General features: G+C 37.4%; 2 protein-coding genes across 2 annotated transcripts; both read left to right on the top strand.

The window, feature by feature from the left end:
• The first annotated feature begins 1,063 nt into the window (after nucleotides 1–1,063).
• On the top strand, nucleotides 1,064–2,809 carry LOC115920423. Its single transcript, XM_030976198.1, has one exon. It carries the CDS (start codon nucleotides 1,064–1,066, stop codon nucleotides 2,807–2,809), a length of 1,746 nt encoding a protein of 581 aa, XP_030832058.1.
• Nucleotides 2,810–13,189: 10,380 nt separating this feature from the next.
• Nucleotides 13,190–14,935, top strand: LOC115920421. Its single transcript, XM_030976191.1, has one exon. It carries the CDS (start codon nucleotides 13,190–13,192, stop codon nucleotides 14,933–14,935), a length of 1,746 nt encoding a protein of 581 aa, XP_030832051.1.
• The last annotated feature ends 2,506 nt before the right edge of the window (nucleotides 14,936–17,441 follow it).

Raw genomic sequence — 17,441 nt, 5'->3', positions numbered from 1 at the left:
ATTTTGAAGATGATGATAAATGTATACAAAATGGTCATATATAAAAGGTAGATTTGTAATAATTGGTTGGAAATCAGGATTTAAATGAATATAGAAGATTCAGGTTTTGTTTAATGAAGAGTGAAGTTGTATGGATGTCAACGTAAATGATAATAGGGACTTTTAGATTTGCGTCGACTGATACGTGTGACGTCCATTCAAGGCAGTGCATTTAAATACGTCGATCGTAGCGATCCCCATTGTCTTCGTGCGAATCTAAAAGTCCCTATTGTGCCACTATGTAGGTCAGCACCAGGTCAAACTGCATGTATAGTTTAAGCACACTCAGTCACTTTTTAGACATAAAGTAGTGTTGATAGCGAAAGATATGTTGATTTATGTCAAGCAGTTAGATATTTCATTTATCTAGATGTTTATGACAAGAAATGTAATTTAGCTCTCTGAGTCTGCATGGGTTTCTAGAAAAATGTCAGAACGTCTCAACATATCAAATATTACTGCATTGAAAGGATACTTATTGTTGCTTAATACTTATTTAATATACACTAAAAACAGAAGCAGTAGCAAATGTTTGGATAGATTATAACTGATGTTATTAACTACAGATATTCATGATGCTTAATTTCATTTGTGTCTTTCTTATTGATACGGTTTTCACTGAGTAAAATGAACGAAACAACTGATGCGAGAATAATTAATGTTCAACAACGCTCCCGTAGAAACATTTGTCTAATGTTTATTTTCCCCGGGCTCCAATTCAGTTACACTATCAGTTTTATCAAAGTACAATGTTTGGTAGCCGGACGTAGTCATTTGGGATAGCGGAAGCAAGCAGTCATTACGTCGAGGAGTGATGAGGCCATCATACAAAAAATTCATATTTCGGAGCGTTGTAATACACCCTATGCACGCTGATCATCGAACATAGTATTGAGTATGGCTCGGGCGAGTTCTGCATGATTTTATTTCACACCAATCTGTCTTCGATCTACCTGTGAGTTGCCATCTAAGCAGCGCTTTGATTCGTTTTTAGAAAAGGAGATTATTCAGTTCGTAATACACGATGGCAAGCCTCTTCGACGCACTGGGATTCAAGTGCGAGGAATGCGGCAATGATGGTGTTGACGAAACACAAGGGTACAAAGTTGTTGAACAACGCCATTTATGTCCAACATGTGCCCGCAATCTGGCCAGCGCCATTCTGGCTGATATGTCTCATGGAGCTTTAAAATGGCCGTGTCCACAACACGAGAGCAAAGAAGTAGAACTGCTCTGCTGCAAATGCAAAGTAGCAGTGTGCCACACATGTGCCTTGACGACTCACCATGGGCATCAGATGCAAGACATTGAGAAGTTCTTCGCTGAGAAGAGAGAAATCGTGAAAAAAGATGTCGAAGAGATTTCAGCGAAGCAGAATGAGACGCAGAGCTTTCTGGACAAGATAGAGAGTTGTTCGCGGGAGATGGATGGTCATTTCATAGACATCAAGGAAAAGGTATCCGTCACATTCCAGACAAAGTCACAAGACCAAAAGGAGCGAAACACTGTACAAGTAGCCAAAGTAAACTCAAAGGCAGAAGAGCTCATAAGACAGATCAATGAAAAGCGTCGAATGGAACTTGCAGAAATTAATGAACAATACGATAACGAGCATGAAACACTAGTGAAAGACCGAGACAGAGTTCTTGCAGAGTTGAAGGTTATCGTAGACATTGTTTATCGAATGACTTCAGAAGCTAAAGCATCGGCAGAGACCACCGGTGAGGAGTTAGAGAGCACAGCTGCAGTCGCAAAATCCATCATGGTCGATTGCGACGGGAAAACCTTCCACAAGAAGGTCGCCAAGTATCACGAGATGGGTATGGACAAGTTACCATGTTTAGATCATGATCATCTGGATAAGCTATCAACAGTGGCAGAGAAGATACGTTTCAAGAGGGTGGATGACGAACAAAAGATTGGACTCTTGACCGGGAAGAATGCTTCCTTTGAGATGGTCAAGACGGTGAATATTTCTTCAGATATCCAGGAGCCATTTCTTCTAGGGGCGATAGATGAGCAGACAGTAGTCTTTCGGAACGGCAATGGATCGGCACTGTACTCAGTAAACGTAGAGTACGGGTCCATGGAAACATTGTTGACCGACAAGAAGACTAGAGGCATTTGGGATTTAGCAGTCCTCCCTGACAAGGGTTTTGTTTACAGTGATTACAACGCCGGTTTGCTGCAGATCTGTGACAGAGACGGAAACGATGAGAGGTCTTTAGCTTTACCTAACGATGAATCGCGGTTTGCCTTTCTAACTGTAGACAGGAAGGGGAAACTTCTCGCTGCTAGCCATAACAGTGGCGAGATATATGTGAGCGACCCTGAGACAGGGTCACATCTTCGCACGATCCATGATATAGAATGCAAACCAATGATGGGTATCGGGACACTTGCAAATGGGGATATCATCATTCGCTCTGGAAACTTGGATATTTGCAGAATCTTTCGAGCGACTGGAGAAGTCAAGATGAAGTTTCCACTGGCGGACTGGAGCAGACGACTCAATTTTCATGTCGGTGCAGATGACATGATCTACGTTACATATCGTACGGGATTGAACCAAGATTACATTGGCTTTGTAAGTCTCCTCTCCCCTAACGGTGATATGCGGAGAGAAAAAGTCATCGAGTTTCCAACGTCGTATCTCTATCGCTATTATCCAAGATGCGTCGTTCCTGTTCCCGGTACTGTCATCATCCTAAATGGAAATGCCCTTCTTGTTTATAAGGAAATACCTGGAGTCTATGATCTTCTTAATTGATCAGAAAGTGCCCTTGCAGGAGAGACGGGAGACGGTCCAGGATTCATGCAGGGGGAGGGGCCAAAAAGTTAAAGATAAAGACAAGTTATGATCATGCGATTGCATTGTGAAAGAAACGTTGTGGAATCGATCAGAAAAGGTTGATCTTTTAGCATATAAGTATTGGTGTGTACTGCAAGGTTCTGGGGCATCAAAATGTTAAGAAATTTGTAAAGTTACAAGCACTGTACACGGAAAGATGTTTATGTGACTACGCAAGCGTGCACGACACATGCGTTTATCTCTCACATACCAGTAGATAAACTTATTTACAAATATATCAATTAGTAGGCGGTTTCCCAGCAAATTTTGTATCATCATGTATTAGTCAAAACATATTCTTTTACATGATTGGCAATAAGAGCTTCCATTCCATTTTTTTAAATTGGGGCGTTTCTAATACTGGTCTTTATCTTTAAGGAAAAAGAATAGGTTTTTAACGTTATCACTCTGGGTATATCATTAGTGCCAGTGCACAAGCAGATGGCACATTACATTTTAAAACTTAAGGTGTGGTGATGTTATTTCAGATAAATTTGCGACCAAGACCCCTCTTTCTTTCTTCACCACCACCTTCAGATTTTTTTTCTGACCCCAAGATCATGCATGCACGTTGATCCTGGAGTTATGGTGAAGTTGCAAAATAATTAAACCCACCTCCAATAGTACGATATTTGAGTGAAGAAACCTTCCAATCAATGGTTAGGCACTACTCTCCATTATTGCCCAAGTCCTCAAGCGTTATGACAAATATTCGAGTTAAAAAGTTCATTATTTACTTTTTAAAAGTTGTTTATTTGTAATAGATTTGAATATACATGTACTATTTACAAGATTAGATGTCATGTCACGACTAACTGAAAATAATTTGTCAAAACAAAAGTTATTTCTTTAACTGACGTGATAGTATTAATGAAAGTAACTGAATCATTATTACACAGCAATGTATATATTCCATCGCTAAGGGAACCATGACTACAATTTTGCTACATCATGTAGCTAATAATCCTATACATTTTGTAACAAAAGTGAAGAGACTATTTTGTTTGCGCTTTTGTTCAATTGACCTCGTCAAATTTGAGCTGTGGCTATCTCGCGATAATATAAAGTTGAAACTTGCGAACCTTATTAGAAACGTTACTGGCTTCTATTGTATTACGGTAGTAATAAGAAAAGAAAACAAATCAGTTAATGCCTTAAGCTATTTACCAAGTTTGAAAATATCATGTCAGTGATAATTTTGTTATTATATGCCTGGATGATTTTAAATGTGTAGCTCAAACAAATCTAAAAAAATAAAAAAAAACATGAGAAGGTGTTTAGAGGTGGCTTGGTTGAGTGGTTTATTCACTTGACTGGAAATGCAAAGGTCATGGGTTCGAGCCTCGGCTCGGTACATATGTCATTGAGCAAGGCATTTTTATCTATATTACTCCTCTCCATTCAGATGCTTATTGGGTACCTGATAGGGTGCGAGAGTCAGTGTGATTTGACGAGTATGTGCGCGGACGCAAAAGTCGAATAAATATAATGCTCCCCAGGGAGTGGGGAATGTGCACTGTACTATGCGGAATAGTAACTGTCCAGTACAGTGACCGGAGTAATGACAGTCTATCGGTTGTATCTGGTAAAGCGCTTTAAAAGAAACAGCTATTAATATTCTCTTTTGTTTCAAACAAATTTATAACATTTTTATAGTAATATAGTACCTATTTCTTTTGTATATGTTCAATCATGACCAAGGTACAAAAATATAGAATCCTGCCTGTATGTGTGTTTTTGTATACTAAATCGTTTATGTATGATATTATAAAAATATGATAAAGGACCATGTTGGAGGGTTAAAATATAACTTTAAATGCATATCTGCTTGTATAATGTAGAACGTCATGTTGCCAATTGAATATTTATTATAAGTACAGAAGACTCAGAGAACAAGGTATATTAGCTGATGATGGTACTGTACATACATGTTGATACATTTCATCATATCAGAAAAAAACAAGCACTGGATATTTGTAACTGGTCTGGCTATAAGCTTGAGTTGAGCTGCAAGTTGTAGTCTAAATTTCTAAGTTTTTTGGGTGGTGGTGGGCGTCGGCCGACTCTATCCTTTGCACGATAAGCCCCAATTGAATTCATACTTCTTCTCTTTTTTTAAAATTGATTTATTCATTTATTATTGTTATATCATATATAAATATTTTTATTGGGGGATGTTGTAACGTTGGACACATATGCATCTGACATCACAATAGATAAGTATTTGCCAACTGATGAATGCAAAAGTGGATCCAGGAGCGCGTTTTAAATAAGTAAGAATAGACAATATGGGAAGGAAAATTCCTTTAAATTGTACACGGGTATTCCCTTCAACCCCCTTCCCCCTCCCCCACCCCCTCCGCGCCCACCAATGATCAACTGATGTGGATGCTAGAGGGACAATTGAACATAAAATTTTCTGGGAACTTTTAGTGGACTTTCTTTTTCCAATTATTTTGCACCTCCCGTCTGACAATATCCTGGATCCGCTCGTAGATGCTGTACTTTCGATGGTTCTTCTTAAAATCTGCCATTCTGATTAACATTTGATAGAATGTCGAGTACTAAATGTGGTGTGGGCGTCGGTCCTTGCAGACTTTAATATTACTACCACGAAGCAAACACCTGTGAGGTTTACAAGCGTTGATCACAGAAACACAAGAATATGTGCGCGAGTGGGTGTGTGTGCGAGTGGGTGGGTGTGTGTGTGTGCGCGCGCGTGTGTGCGATGACGTGTTTGTGACAAGTAATTTAAGATATTTGGAGGGTTATATTAATCCAATTATTTTTAATAATCAGAATATATGTATAAATGGAAAAAGTATATTTGATAGATACTTGTTTGAAAGAGGGATTGTTCAACTGAATCATTTGGTTGAGAAAGGTCATGTTAAGTCTGTTAAATATTTTATGAACCTCGGTATGAAAGGTAATAATTTGCTTATGATTATTGATATTTATGATGCGATACCCAGGTTATGGAAGGATGATTCAGGGTTAATAGAATTCCTCGAGGTTGATTTGATAAGCTTTAATACTTATTTCCATATTTCTAGTAAAAAAATACAGTTTGTGGATGTGGGTTCAAGAACAATCTATGATTATTTCATCAAAGCACTGCAACAAACGTATGATTTGCAGGTAAGGGATGGGCAAAATGATTATGATTTTATAGATAAAGAATTAAAGAAATATTTGTTAGACCAAGAATTACTATACTCATTAGAAAACAACGTGAATTTCAATTTAAATTATTGCATGGAGCCAAATACACTAATGAGCATCTTCAATCTATTAGATTTGGTTTTGTTGGTGATAATTTATGTTCGTTTTGTAAGCAGGAAATAGAAACATACAAACATTTATTTTTATCTTGTGGGAACGTTCAAAGGATATGGCAGGCTTTAATACAACTTTTTGAGTTAGATGAAATTAAAGATTTAGAATGGCGAGATATATTTGTTGGGTTGGTAGGTAGTTCATATAGAATAAAAATGTGTAATACCATCATTTTCATGGTGAAGTATGTAATATTTATGTCAAGATCGGGGGGGGGGGGCGAGTACTAACTTTAGAAAAGATGAAAAAAAGCATTTTTAAGTATAGGGATGAGGAAAAGAAAATAGCAATTAAAATGGGAAAGCTAGGATCACATTTCTTAAAGTGGGAGCAGCTTAAGATTAATTAAGATTTGCTTTCTTCTCCACCGTGAGCCTGTTAAAAGCGTAACTCGATTTTGCGGCCTGGATAACTTATTTAGTATATTTTTCTTGAGTTGAGAATGTTGGCAGACATCCACTGAGTGAGTACTGTGAGTGTGTGGGGGGGGGGGGTGGGTGGGTGGGGGGGGGGGGTGAGTATGTGTGTGGGTGGGTGAGTATGTTTGTGTGATGGAGGGGGCAGGGAAGGGGCAGGATTGTTTCAGTAAAATTACCTCCAGATTTGTTTAAGTTTTTTTTTTGGTAATATATAAGTAAATAACATTTACAATTGACATATTATGTTTAGGTACTTATACGTTTACTTTGTTGCTAAGTTATATTATACTGCAAATAAGTTTGTGTTTAATTATGTTTATGTCAAAGCATCAATATTGAACACGTTTATTTTATTCAATTGTATGTCATGGTTTGTATTACACATCTGGAGAAATAAAACAAAATTGTTAAAAAAAAATTAAAAAAAGTTTGTGAGTATGTGTGTGGGTGGGTGAGTATGTTTGTGTGATAGAGGGTGAGTATGTTTGTGTGATGGAGGGGGCAGGGAGGGGGCAGGATTGTTTCAGTAAAATTACCTCCAGATTTTTTTTTTTTGTAATATATATAAGTAAATAACATTTACAATTGACATATTATGTTTAGGTACAACTTTACTTTGTTGCTAAGTTATATTATACTGCAAATAAGTTTGTGTTTAATTATGTTTATGTAAAAGCATCAATATTGAACACGTTTATTGTATTCAATTGTATGTCATGGTTTGTATTACACATCTGGAGAAATAAAACAAAATTGTTTAAATTTTTTTTTTTTTTTTTAAAGTTTGTGTAGTCCTATATTCCCTGTTCTGCGTGCAGTGCTTTTAATTGTGATTTTTTTTTTCAAGCAAGATTAGTCACTTCCGTTTCAATTTTTACGATTCCATAACCTCAGATACTCGAATCCTGGTGTAATACACAATCAAATTTCAATGTCTTTCACAAACCCATGAACCGTACTCAACAGAAGACGTTCCTCTTGTTCAATACATCAAAGCCGGTCACGCCATTTATCTTGATGGTTCTCAGAACGACAACGTTCTCTATATGTCCCATTCTCTTTCTCTATTTGTTTTCTTCCTGTCTTTGTCCATCCATTTGTTTGGACCCTTCGAATCCCGTACCATGGTACTCTCTGTGTCGCTGTTCCTCTCTCCTTCTCTCCAAGTCTTCCTTGATAACACGCTTGACGACGCAGAGGGAGACTATGACTATTTCATTTCATTTTGAATTTTGATCACGATGTCCTGTTATGGTTTGATTCGTTTTTCATGTTCAATATACAAGATCGTGAAGGTACAAGCATTTACTGAATAAAACTGCAGTAAAAATCTCGGTACATTTCGCATCCACAGGGGTATCCAAAAATATCGAAATTGTGAAGAATCACTATCCACCCAATTTTCAAAATTTCCCAAAACTGTATCACCTTAAATGCTAGGTCTGGTGTCGGTCTGGTCCGTTGGTGTAACTGCGGTATCAGAGAGCTTAGTTATGAGTATAAATTTATAATGTTATGAGAAAAAGAGAGAGGGAATGGAGAAAATAGTAGACAAAAGGAGGATAGAAAGAAGGATAAAAGTAATAAAGAAAATCAATAAAGGTGAATGGAAGGTGAATACCGAAGGGTTAAAGGAGTCCTTTTGTTGAGTATCATAGCTTGCAGGCGCGCTGTTCTATAGAATAATGCATTTGGGTGAGCTTGGTGGTGGTGGTGGGGGGGGGGGGGCGTACGTGGGGGTAATTATTAAAGTATCATGCTAGAAGAGGGTGCATATATCAAAAAAAAAAAAAATGAATTGACAAAGAGTTCATGACCCTATATCTGCAGTGAAAATTAATTGAAAATTGTACTTATTTTTACCCTTAAAATTAATGAACGGTTATAACATATTGGTGATTCAACGCATATTATTCTTTCATTTCCATCATAAATGTATAAAGATATTTTCTGTAAAATTGTGGAATAGTCTTGGGTCCAAAATAAAGAATCGCCTTGCTTATTTAGTTTTTTTTTAAAGATATATAAATCTAATCTTATTAAATCATAGGCCTACATCCTCTGAGTCTGTAAAGCGCTACGTTTACCTTGTTTTTTCCTCTTTCCTCCTGTTGTACCACTTATCAAGTGGCACTTAATGTATATTTAATTACTCATATAGTTTAGAGACAAGCCTTTGACAGGCCTTTGGCCTTTGTTTGTCCCCTCACATTTTGATATTTCTGTTCATTTCTGTTATTTGTTGGAATTGTCCTTATGGAACAATCACTGTGTTACCACAAAGCCAAACACAGTGTGGTACCACAGTGTGCTAACACATGTGGACCACATGTGATTTTAGGACGTGTGGTAACGCTGTGGTGTACTATGTGGAACGTACCACAATGTGGTAGACTATGTGGTTGATACCACATTGTGTTATGGCACAGCGTTACCACATAAAACTGTGGTATGCACCAAATAGAACCCACAGCGTTAACACACGTCCCAAAATCACATGTGGCCCGCATGTGGTAGCACGCTCTGGGACCAACCACATAATCACCACATAGTCTACCACATAGTCTAACACACTGTGGCACATACCGCATTGTCTGGTACACTGTGGCACATACCGCATTGTCTGGTACACTGTGGCATCCACCTCATAGTATACCACACCCTCCAGATGAAACAATTAATTAGTAACTAACGCTTTAAGAAGCAATTATACTAATTAATCTTGCCTAGGGCAACAAGTAACACAGTCTGGTTTACCCGGTTCATCTGTAATTTCTAATGTAATGGCATTGGTTATATGTTTCGTGTCACATGATTTCCATATAATTTTATTTTATTGAATATATTTTAGTTCATAGTTAGATTTCCCTAACTCATGTTTAATTAAATGTAATTTTAAAAAAAGTAGTGAAACGTCCTAATAATTGACAGTTTTTAGTTTGTAGTATTTTCGAAATAAATATATAACTCAATCATCAGTAATTAAGAAATATGCTTTTAAATTCAGATTAATTGTATAAAAACATAGATCTGCACGCACCCCATATTAATTATGCAAATTAAGTGGTGTCAACTGATTAAACTAAACCCCCTACGGACCAGTTTTCAACTGGTTCAACTGGAAATAAGCCCACAGACCAGTTATCAACTGGTGCAACTGGAAATATGCCCACAGACCAATTATCAACTGGTGCAACTAGAAATAAGCCCACAGACCAGTTTTCAACTGGTGCAACTGGAAATATGCCCACAGACCAGTTTTCAACTGGTGCAACTGGAAATATGCAACTAGACCAGTTTTCAACTGGTGTAACTGGTCATGAAGGACCGGTTCCCGTTAAATGAAATGCAGTCGACCAAATATCCGCTTGATATGCATTATATGGACCAGTTAGAATCAACTGGAACCAGTTGCCGTCAACTGGGAACCATTTTAATTTATAACTGGAACCAGTTGGAAATTTGAACTGGTGGTAACTGGTTTTTCCTTCCGGGCTGCCGCTATACGGCGACATGTACAGGTATAGACTATATGAGACTCTGTGGTAAGTGTGTGATTAAGTAATTTAGGAAGATCGCTCTGTAGAAATTACCCTGTGAACAAACAATTTTCACATATTTTAAAATGCTGGGAGAAACCAAACTATGACAAAAATATGAACAGTATTTACTCTTATGACACACTTTTGTAAACATGTGGCACTGTGTGATAAGTATATACAAATATGTGAATATTACGTTATGGTTAAACCACATGATCTAAAAATCTCACACTGACAGTAAACTGTGAACACAGAGTTTACACATAGTGATACATACCATAATTGTGGTAAATATGTGTCACACTGTGTTAAATAGGTAAGACTATGTCGTAAACCACATGATTTGAACCCCACACTGTGACAATACTGGGATCGCAGAGTTTACACATAGTTCGATACATACCACACTGTGGAAAATATGTGTCACTCTGTGTTAAATACCATGTGAGTCATAAACAAGTTTACACCTAGAAAATGGACTTGCGCCAAAGTGACGCCTACAGCATGTATTATGTTGGGATTAGCGGAGTGAGAGAATGAATTGAATGTATCAAATGAAATGCATTGCATATGCTTTTTGCAGAAACAAAGTCACACACTCACACACACACACGCGCGCCCAAATGTTCGTCGATATTTGATATTCGATATTAATATGTGGGGCATGATTTTGGTAGAAATGTTATGTGGATCTGCAAAAACCGATTTAATACCCAAAACACAATATTTTTATTTAAACTTCACATAAGCCACTTTGGCGCAAGTCGATTTTTGCACTCTCGCAAACAATGCCTCCTGTTCATCCAGGCGTGAACACATACCACACAAAAATTATACCAAATGATTTGGGATAAAACACTCCTTTATAAGATATATAATAATTAACTGTTCATAGATGATTTTTTAAATAATTAGCAATTTTCTAGGTGTACACTTTTTTTTGGACTCACACTGTATGTAGGACTGTGTGGTAAATCACACGATCTGAACCCCACACTGTGACAATACTGTGAACACAGAGTTTACACATAGTTCAGTACATATCACACTGTGGTTAACATGTGTTACTCTGTGTTAAATATGTAGGACTATGTGGTAAATCACATGATCTGAACCCCACACTGTGACAATACTGGGATCACAGAGTTACACATAGTTCAATACATATACCAATGAGGTAAATATGTGGTACTCTGTCAGTTTATGTGGATATTATGTTGTAAACCACATGGTCTGAAACTCCACACTGTGATAACAATGTGAACACATAATGTCCACACAGTGTACACATATAGTTGACTTTGTAAACATAGTGTGGCAACACTGTATTAGAGTGACTTTGTATTGTGTATGTTTGTTATTGTTTCTTTTTCATCAAATGTGAAAATAAAATAAATTGAATTGAATATAATTGAGTACATATCACACACATTTGGGCACCTTTGACATGCTTATTCTTTGTTTATGTATGCAATTGATTGCTCGACATTTCATGCAAAAACACTCAAGGTCCTCGATCAAAGTCTATATTGAAATAGATCTACGTATACCCTGTGCCAAACTCATTCTACAGTCAAACAGAGAAAACATGGGACTGATTTGAGGACAGAATTGCCCAAATTCCTGGGCATCCTGGAACCTGGTATTTCAATTTAGTGCAAAAATGAGGCAAAGAGTTTAATTTAATTATTACATAAATGATGTATATTTACGAAACATAGTATGCTAGAGATACAAGTTAATAGGTTCGACGTGGATCTTCGTGCAGCAAGTGTAGATTACATGACAGTACATTGTAGGCCTACGCTTCAATTCTTATATGTGCATAACATATTTGAAGATGATGATAAATGTATACAAAATGGTCATATATAAAAGGTAGATTTGTAATAATTGGTTGGAAATCAGGATTTAAATGAATATAGAAGATTCAGGTTTTGTTTAATGAAGAGTGAAGTTGTATGGATGTCAACGTAAATGACAATAGGGACTTTTAGATTTGCGTCGACTGATACGTGTGACGTCCATTCAAGGCAGTGCATTAAAAGGACGTCGATCGTAGCGATCCCCATTGTCTTCGTGCGAATCTAAAAGTCCCTATTGTGCCACTATGTAGGTCAGCACCAGGTCAAACTGCATGTATAGTTTAAGCACACTCAGTCACTTTTTAGATATAAAGTATAGTGTTGATAGCGAAAGATATGTTGATTTATGTCAAGCAGTTAGATATTTCATTTATCTAGATGTTTATGACAAGAAATGTAATTTAGCTCTCTGAGTCTGCATGGGTTTCTAGAAAAATGTCAGAACGTCTCAACATATCAAATATTACTGCCTTGAAAGGATACTTATTGTTGCTTAATACTTATTTAATATACACTAAAAACAGAAATAGTTTAGCAGTAGCTAATGTTTGGATAGATTATAACTGATGTTATTAACCACAGATATTCATGATGCTTAATTTCATTTGTGTCTTTCTTATTGATACAGTTTTCATAGAGTAAAATGAACGAAACAACTGATGCGAGAATAATTAATGTCCAACAACGCTCCCGTAGAAACAATTGTCTAATGTTTATTTTCTCCGGGCTCCAATTCAGTTACACTATCAGTTTTATCAAAGTACAACGTTTGGTAGCCGGACGTAATCATTTGGGATAGCGGAAGCAAGTCCAAAGTTCAATCTACAAAGGAGGCGTTTTACATAAAATGCACTGCCCCGTCTATGCTATTATGATTCATATACGTATAGGATTACTGACATACAGTCATTACGTCGAGGGGTGATGAGGCCATCATACAAAAAATTCATATTTCGGAGCGTTGTAATACACCCTATACACGCTGATCATCGAACATAGTATTGAGTATGGCTCGGGCGAGTTCTGCATGATTTGATTTCACACCAATCTGTCTTCGATCTACCTGTGAGTTGCAATCTAAGCAGCGCTTCGATTCGTTTTTAGAAAAGGAGATTATTCAGTCCGTAATACACGATGGCAAGCCTCTTCGACGCACTGGGATTCAAGTGCGAGGAATGCGGCAATGATGGTGATGACGAAACACAAGGGTACAAAGTTGTTGAACAACGCCATTTATGTCCAACATGTGCCCGCAATCTGGCCAGCGCCATTCTGGCTGATATGTCTCATGGAGCTATAAAATGGCCGTGTCCACAACACGAGAGCAAAGAAGTAGAACTGCTCTGCTGCAAATGCAAAGTAGCAGTGTGCCACACATGTGCCTTGACGACTCACCATGGGCATCAGATGCAAGACATTGAGAAGTTCTTCGCTGAGAAGAGAGAAATCGTGAAAAAAGATGTCGAAGAGATTTCAGCGAAGCAGAATGAGACGCAGAGCTTTCTGGACAAGATAGAGAGTTGTTCGCGGGAGATGGATGGTCATTTCATAGACATCAAGGAAAAGGTATCCGTCACATTCCAGACAAAGTCACAAGACCAAAAGGAGCGAAACACTGTACAAGTAGCCAAAGTAAACGCAGAGGCAGAAGAGCTCATAAGACAGATCAATGAAAAGCGTCGAATGGAGCTTGCAGAAATTAATGAACAATACGATAACGAGCATGAAACACTAGTGAAAGACCGAGACAGAGTTCTTGCAGAGTTGAAGGTTATCGTAGACATTGTTTGTCGAATGACTTCAGAAGCTAAAGCATCGGCAGAGACCACCGGTGAGGAGTTAGAGAGCACAGCTGCAGTCGCAAAATCCATCATGGTCGATTGCGACGGGAAAACCTTCCACAAGAAGGTCGCCAAGTATCACGAGATGGGTATGGACAAGTTACCATGTTTAGATCATGATCATCTGGATAAGCTATCAACGGTGGCAAAGAAGATACGTTTCAAGAGGGTGGATGATGAACAAAAGATTGGAATCTTGACCGGAAAGAACGCTTCCTTTGAGATGGTCAAGACGGTGAATATTTCTTCAGATATCCAGGAGCCATTTCTTCTAGGGGCGATAGATGAGCAGACAGTAGTCTTTCGGAACGGCAATGGATCGGCACTGTACTCAGTAAACGTAAAGTCCGGGTCCATGGAAACATTGTTGACCGACAAGAAGACTAGAGGCATTTGGGATTTAGCAGTCCTCCCTGACAAGGGTTTTGTTTACAGTGATTACAACGCCGGTTTGCTGCAATTCTGTGACAGAGACGGAAACGATGAAAGGTCTTTAGCTTTACCTAACGATGAATCGCGGTTTGCCTTTCTAACTGTAGACAGGAAGGGGAAACTTCTCGCTGCTAGCCACAACAGTGGTGAGATACATGTGAGCGACCCTGAGACAGGGTCACATCTTCGCACGATCAATGATATAGAATGCAAACCAATGATGGGTATCGGGACACTTGCAAATGGGGATATCATCATTCGCTCTGGAAACTCGGATATTTGCAGAATCTTTCGAGCGACTGGAGAAGTCAAGATGAAGTTTCCACTGGCGGGCTGGAGCAGACGACTTAATTTTCATGTCGGTGCAGATGACATGATCTACGTTACATATCGTACGGGATTGAACCAAGATTACATTGGCTTTGTGAGTCTCCTCTCCCCTAACGGCGATATGCGGAGAGAAAAGGTCATCGAGTTTCCAACGTCGTATCTCTATCGCTATCATCCAAGATGCGTCGTTCCTGTTCCCGGTACTGTCATCATCCTAAATGGGAATGCCCTTCTTATTTATAAGGAAATACCTGGAGTCTGTGATCTTCTTAATTGAAACAGAAACTATCCTTGCGATGGGGATCCGGAAAACTATCTTGCCGGGGGGGGGGGGGCCAAAAAGTAAAGAGAAAGGAATAGGTTTTTAACATTATTACTTTGGGTATATCATTAGTGCCGGTGCACAAAAAGATGGCACATTTAATTTTAAAACTTAAGGTGTGGTTATGTTATTTCAGATAAATTTGCGATGAAGACCCCTCTTCTTTCTTCACCACCACTTTCAAATTTTATTTTATTGCATAACAATTAACCCACCTCCAGTACAATATTTGAGTTCAGAAATGTTTCCAATCAATGGTCAGGCACTACTCTCCATTATTGCACAAGTCCTCAAGCGTTATGACAAATTTTCGAGTTAAAAAGTTCATTATTTACTTTTAACAATTTGTATATTTGTAATAGATTTGAATATACATGTACTATATACAAGGTTAGATGTCACGACTAACTGAAATTAATTTGTCAAAACAAAAATTATTTCTTTAACGGATGTGATAGTATTAATGAAAGTAACTGAATCATTATTACGCAGAAATGTATATATTCCATCGCTAAGGGAACCATGACAAAAAATTTGCTACATCATGTAGCTAATAATCATATACATTTTTTAACAAAAATGAAGAGACACTTTTGTTTGTGCTTTTGTTCAATTGACCTGGTCAAATTTGAGCTGTGGCTATCCCGCGATGATATAAAGTTGAAACTTGTGAACCTTATTGTACGCAGATGACAGCGTACTACTCTATTCAAATCCTGATCCTAAATATATTGAGGAAAAGCTCAGTGAACAGCTGTCTACGTGTGTCGATTGGATGACTGATAATAAGCTTTCTTTATACTTGGGAAAAACAGAAAGCATTTTATTTTGTTCTAAAAGTAGTTCTAAAAAGTCATTTGAATTCAAAGTGACACACAATAATCAAGCAATCAAGAGAAAAGAGTCTGTGAAGTATTTAGGCATTGAGTTGGCTAGCGCAATTTCATTTTCATCTTTAGTAGAATCAGTTGTAAAAAAGCAAATTCTGGTCTGAAATGTTTGTACAGATATCAAAGTTGTTTGGATTTAAAAGCAAGACGTACACTCTGTTTTGCTCTTATTCAATGTTTATTTGACTATGCTAACCCTGCATGGTATAGTAACATAAACAAGTCAGATCAAAAGAAGTTGAAGATTATACAAAACAAAATGGTGAGATTTATCAACTGTTCTGGTCCAAGAACTCATGTTGCTACAGCGAACTTTCTAAAGCTGGTTTTCTTGAAGTCGACCAAAGATCAAAACAACTCGTATTGCATCACGTGCATAAAATATATAATACTAGGTCGAATCATTATATTCGATCCAACTTCGATCTTGTTACTGACGTACATGATTATAATACAAGAAATAGCCGATTCAACTTTAACTTACCAGAAAGAGTAGGTAGTATTGGAAATTCGTTTTATTACAATGCCATAAAACATTGGAAATCCCTTCCTAATGGTGTAAAAGAAATAGGAAACTATGATCATTTTAAGAGGAAGTTAAAGGAATACCTGATACTTGACAGTCAGAGAAGAGAAGTGAATGACATGTTATATGATTGAAATTTTTATTCTTCTGTCAGTTCATACTTTTTCATGTTGTATATACTTATGTTTTCGTACGTTATAGAAATTCTACAAATTCATCATTATTTTCCTCTTCTTCCTTCTCCTCTTTTTCTTCTTTTTCTTCTTCTCTTTCTTCTTTTTCTTCTTGTACTTAATATCATTTCTATCATCAGTTTAATGTTGTTATTATTATTATTATCTTTAATAAGTAGTTCTTTTAATTTTCTTATCTGTCTGTAAATATTACTATTTTAACTTATTAATTTTATACATGTCTGTAAGGGACCCCACTGGAAATAAGCTCTCGAGCTTTCGTGGGTTATCCTGTTCAAGCTGACTTATTTTTGATCTGTTATTATTGTATATTGTTGTATGTTGGAAGCTTGTCGAATAAAAATCAATCTATTAGAAATGTTACTGCCTTCTTTTGCATTACGGTAGTAATAAGAAAAGAAAAGAAATCAGTGAATACCCTATCTATTCATCAATGTTCGAAAATATCATGTCAGTGATAATTTTGTTATTATATGCCTGGACGATTTTACATGTATAGCTCAAACAAATCTTTACAAAATGAAAAACATGAAAAAGTGTTTTAGAGGTGGCTTGGTCGAGTGGTTTAATCGCTTGACTGGAAATGCAAAGGTCATGGGTTCGAGCCTCGACTTGGTACATATGTCATTGAGCAAGGCATTTTATCTATATTGCTCCTCTCCACTCAGGTGCCCGGTAGGATGCGAGAGTCAGTGTGATTGGATGAATATGTGCGAGGCCGCAAAAAGTCAACTCGCTGGAATGCTCCCCAGAAAGTGGGAAATGTGCACTGTATTATGTGGAATAGTAACTGTCCAGTACAGTGACCGGAGTAATGACAGTCTATCGGTTGTGTCTGGTAAAGCGCTTTA

This window comes from Strongylocentrotus purpuratus, unplaced genomic scaffold, assembly GCF_000002235.5.
Source record: "Strongylocentrotus purpuratus isolate Spur 01 unplaced genomic scaffold, Spur_5.0 spur5_contig_869, whole genome shotgun sequence".
NCBI classification, from domain to species: domain Eukaryota; kingdom Metazoa; phylum Echinodermata; class Echinoidea; order Camarodonta; family Strongylocentrotidae; genus Strongylocentrotus; species Strongylocentrotus purpuratus.
Note: the sequence above shows the minus strand (reverse complement) of the source record. Positions and strands in the feature narration are given on the sequence as shown.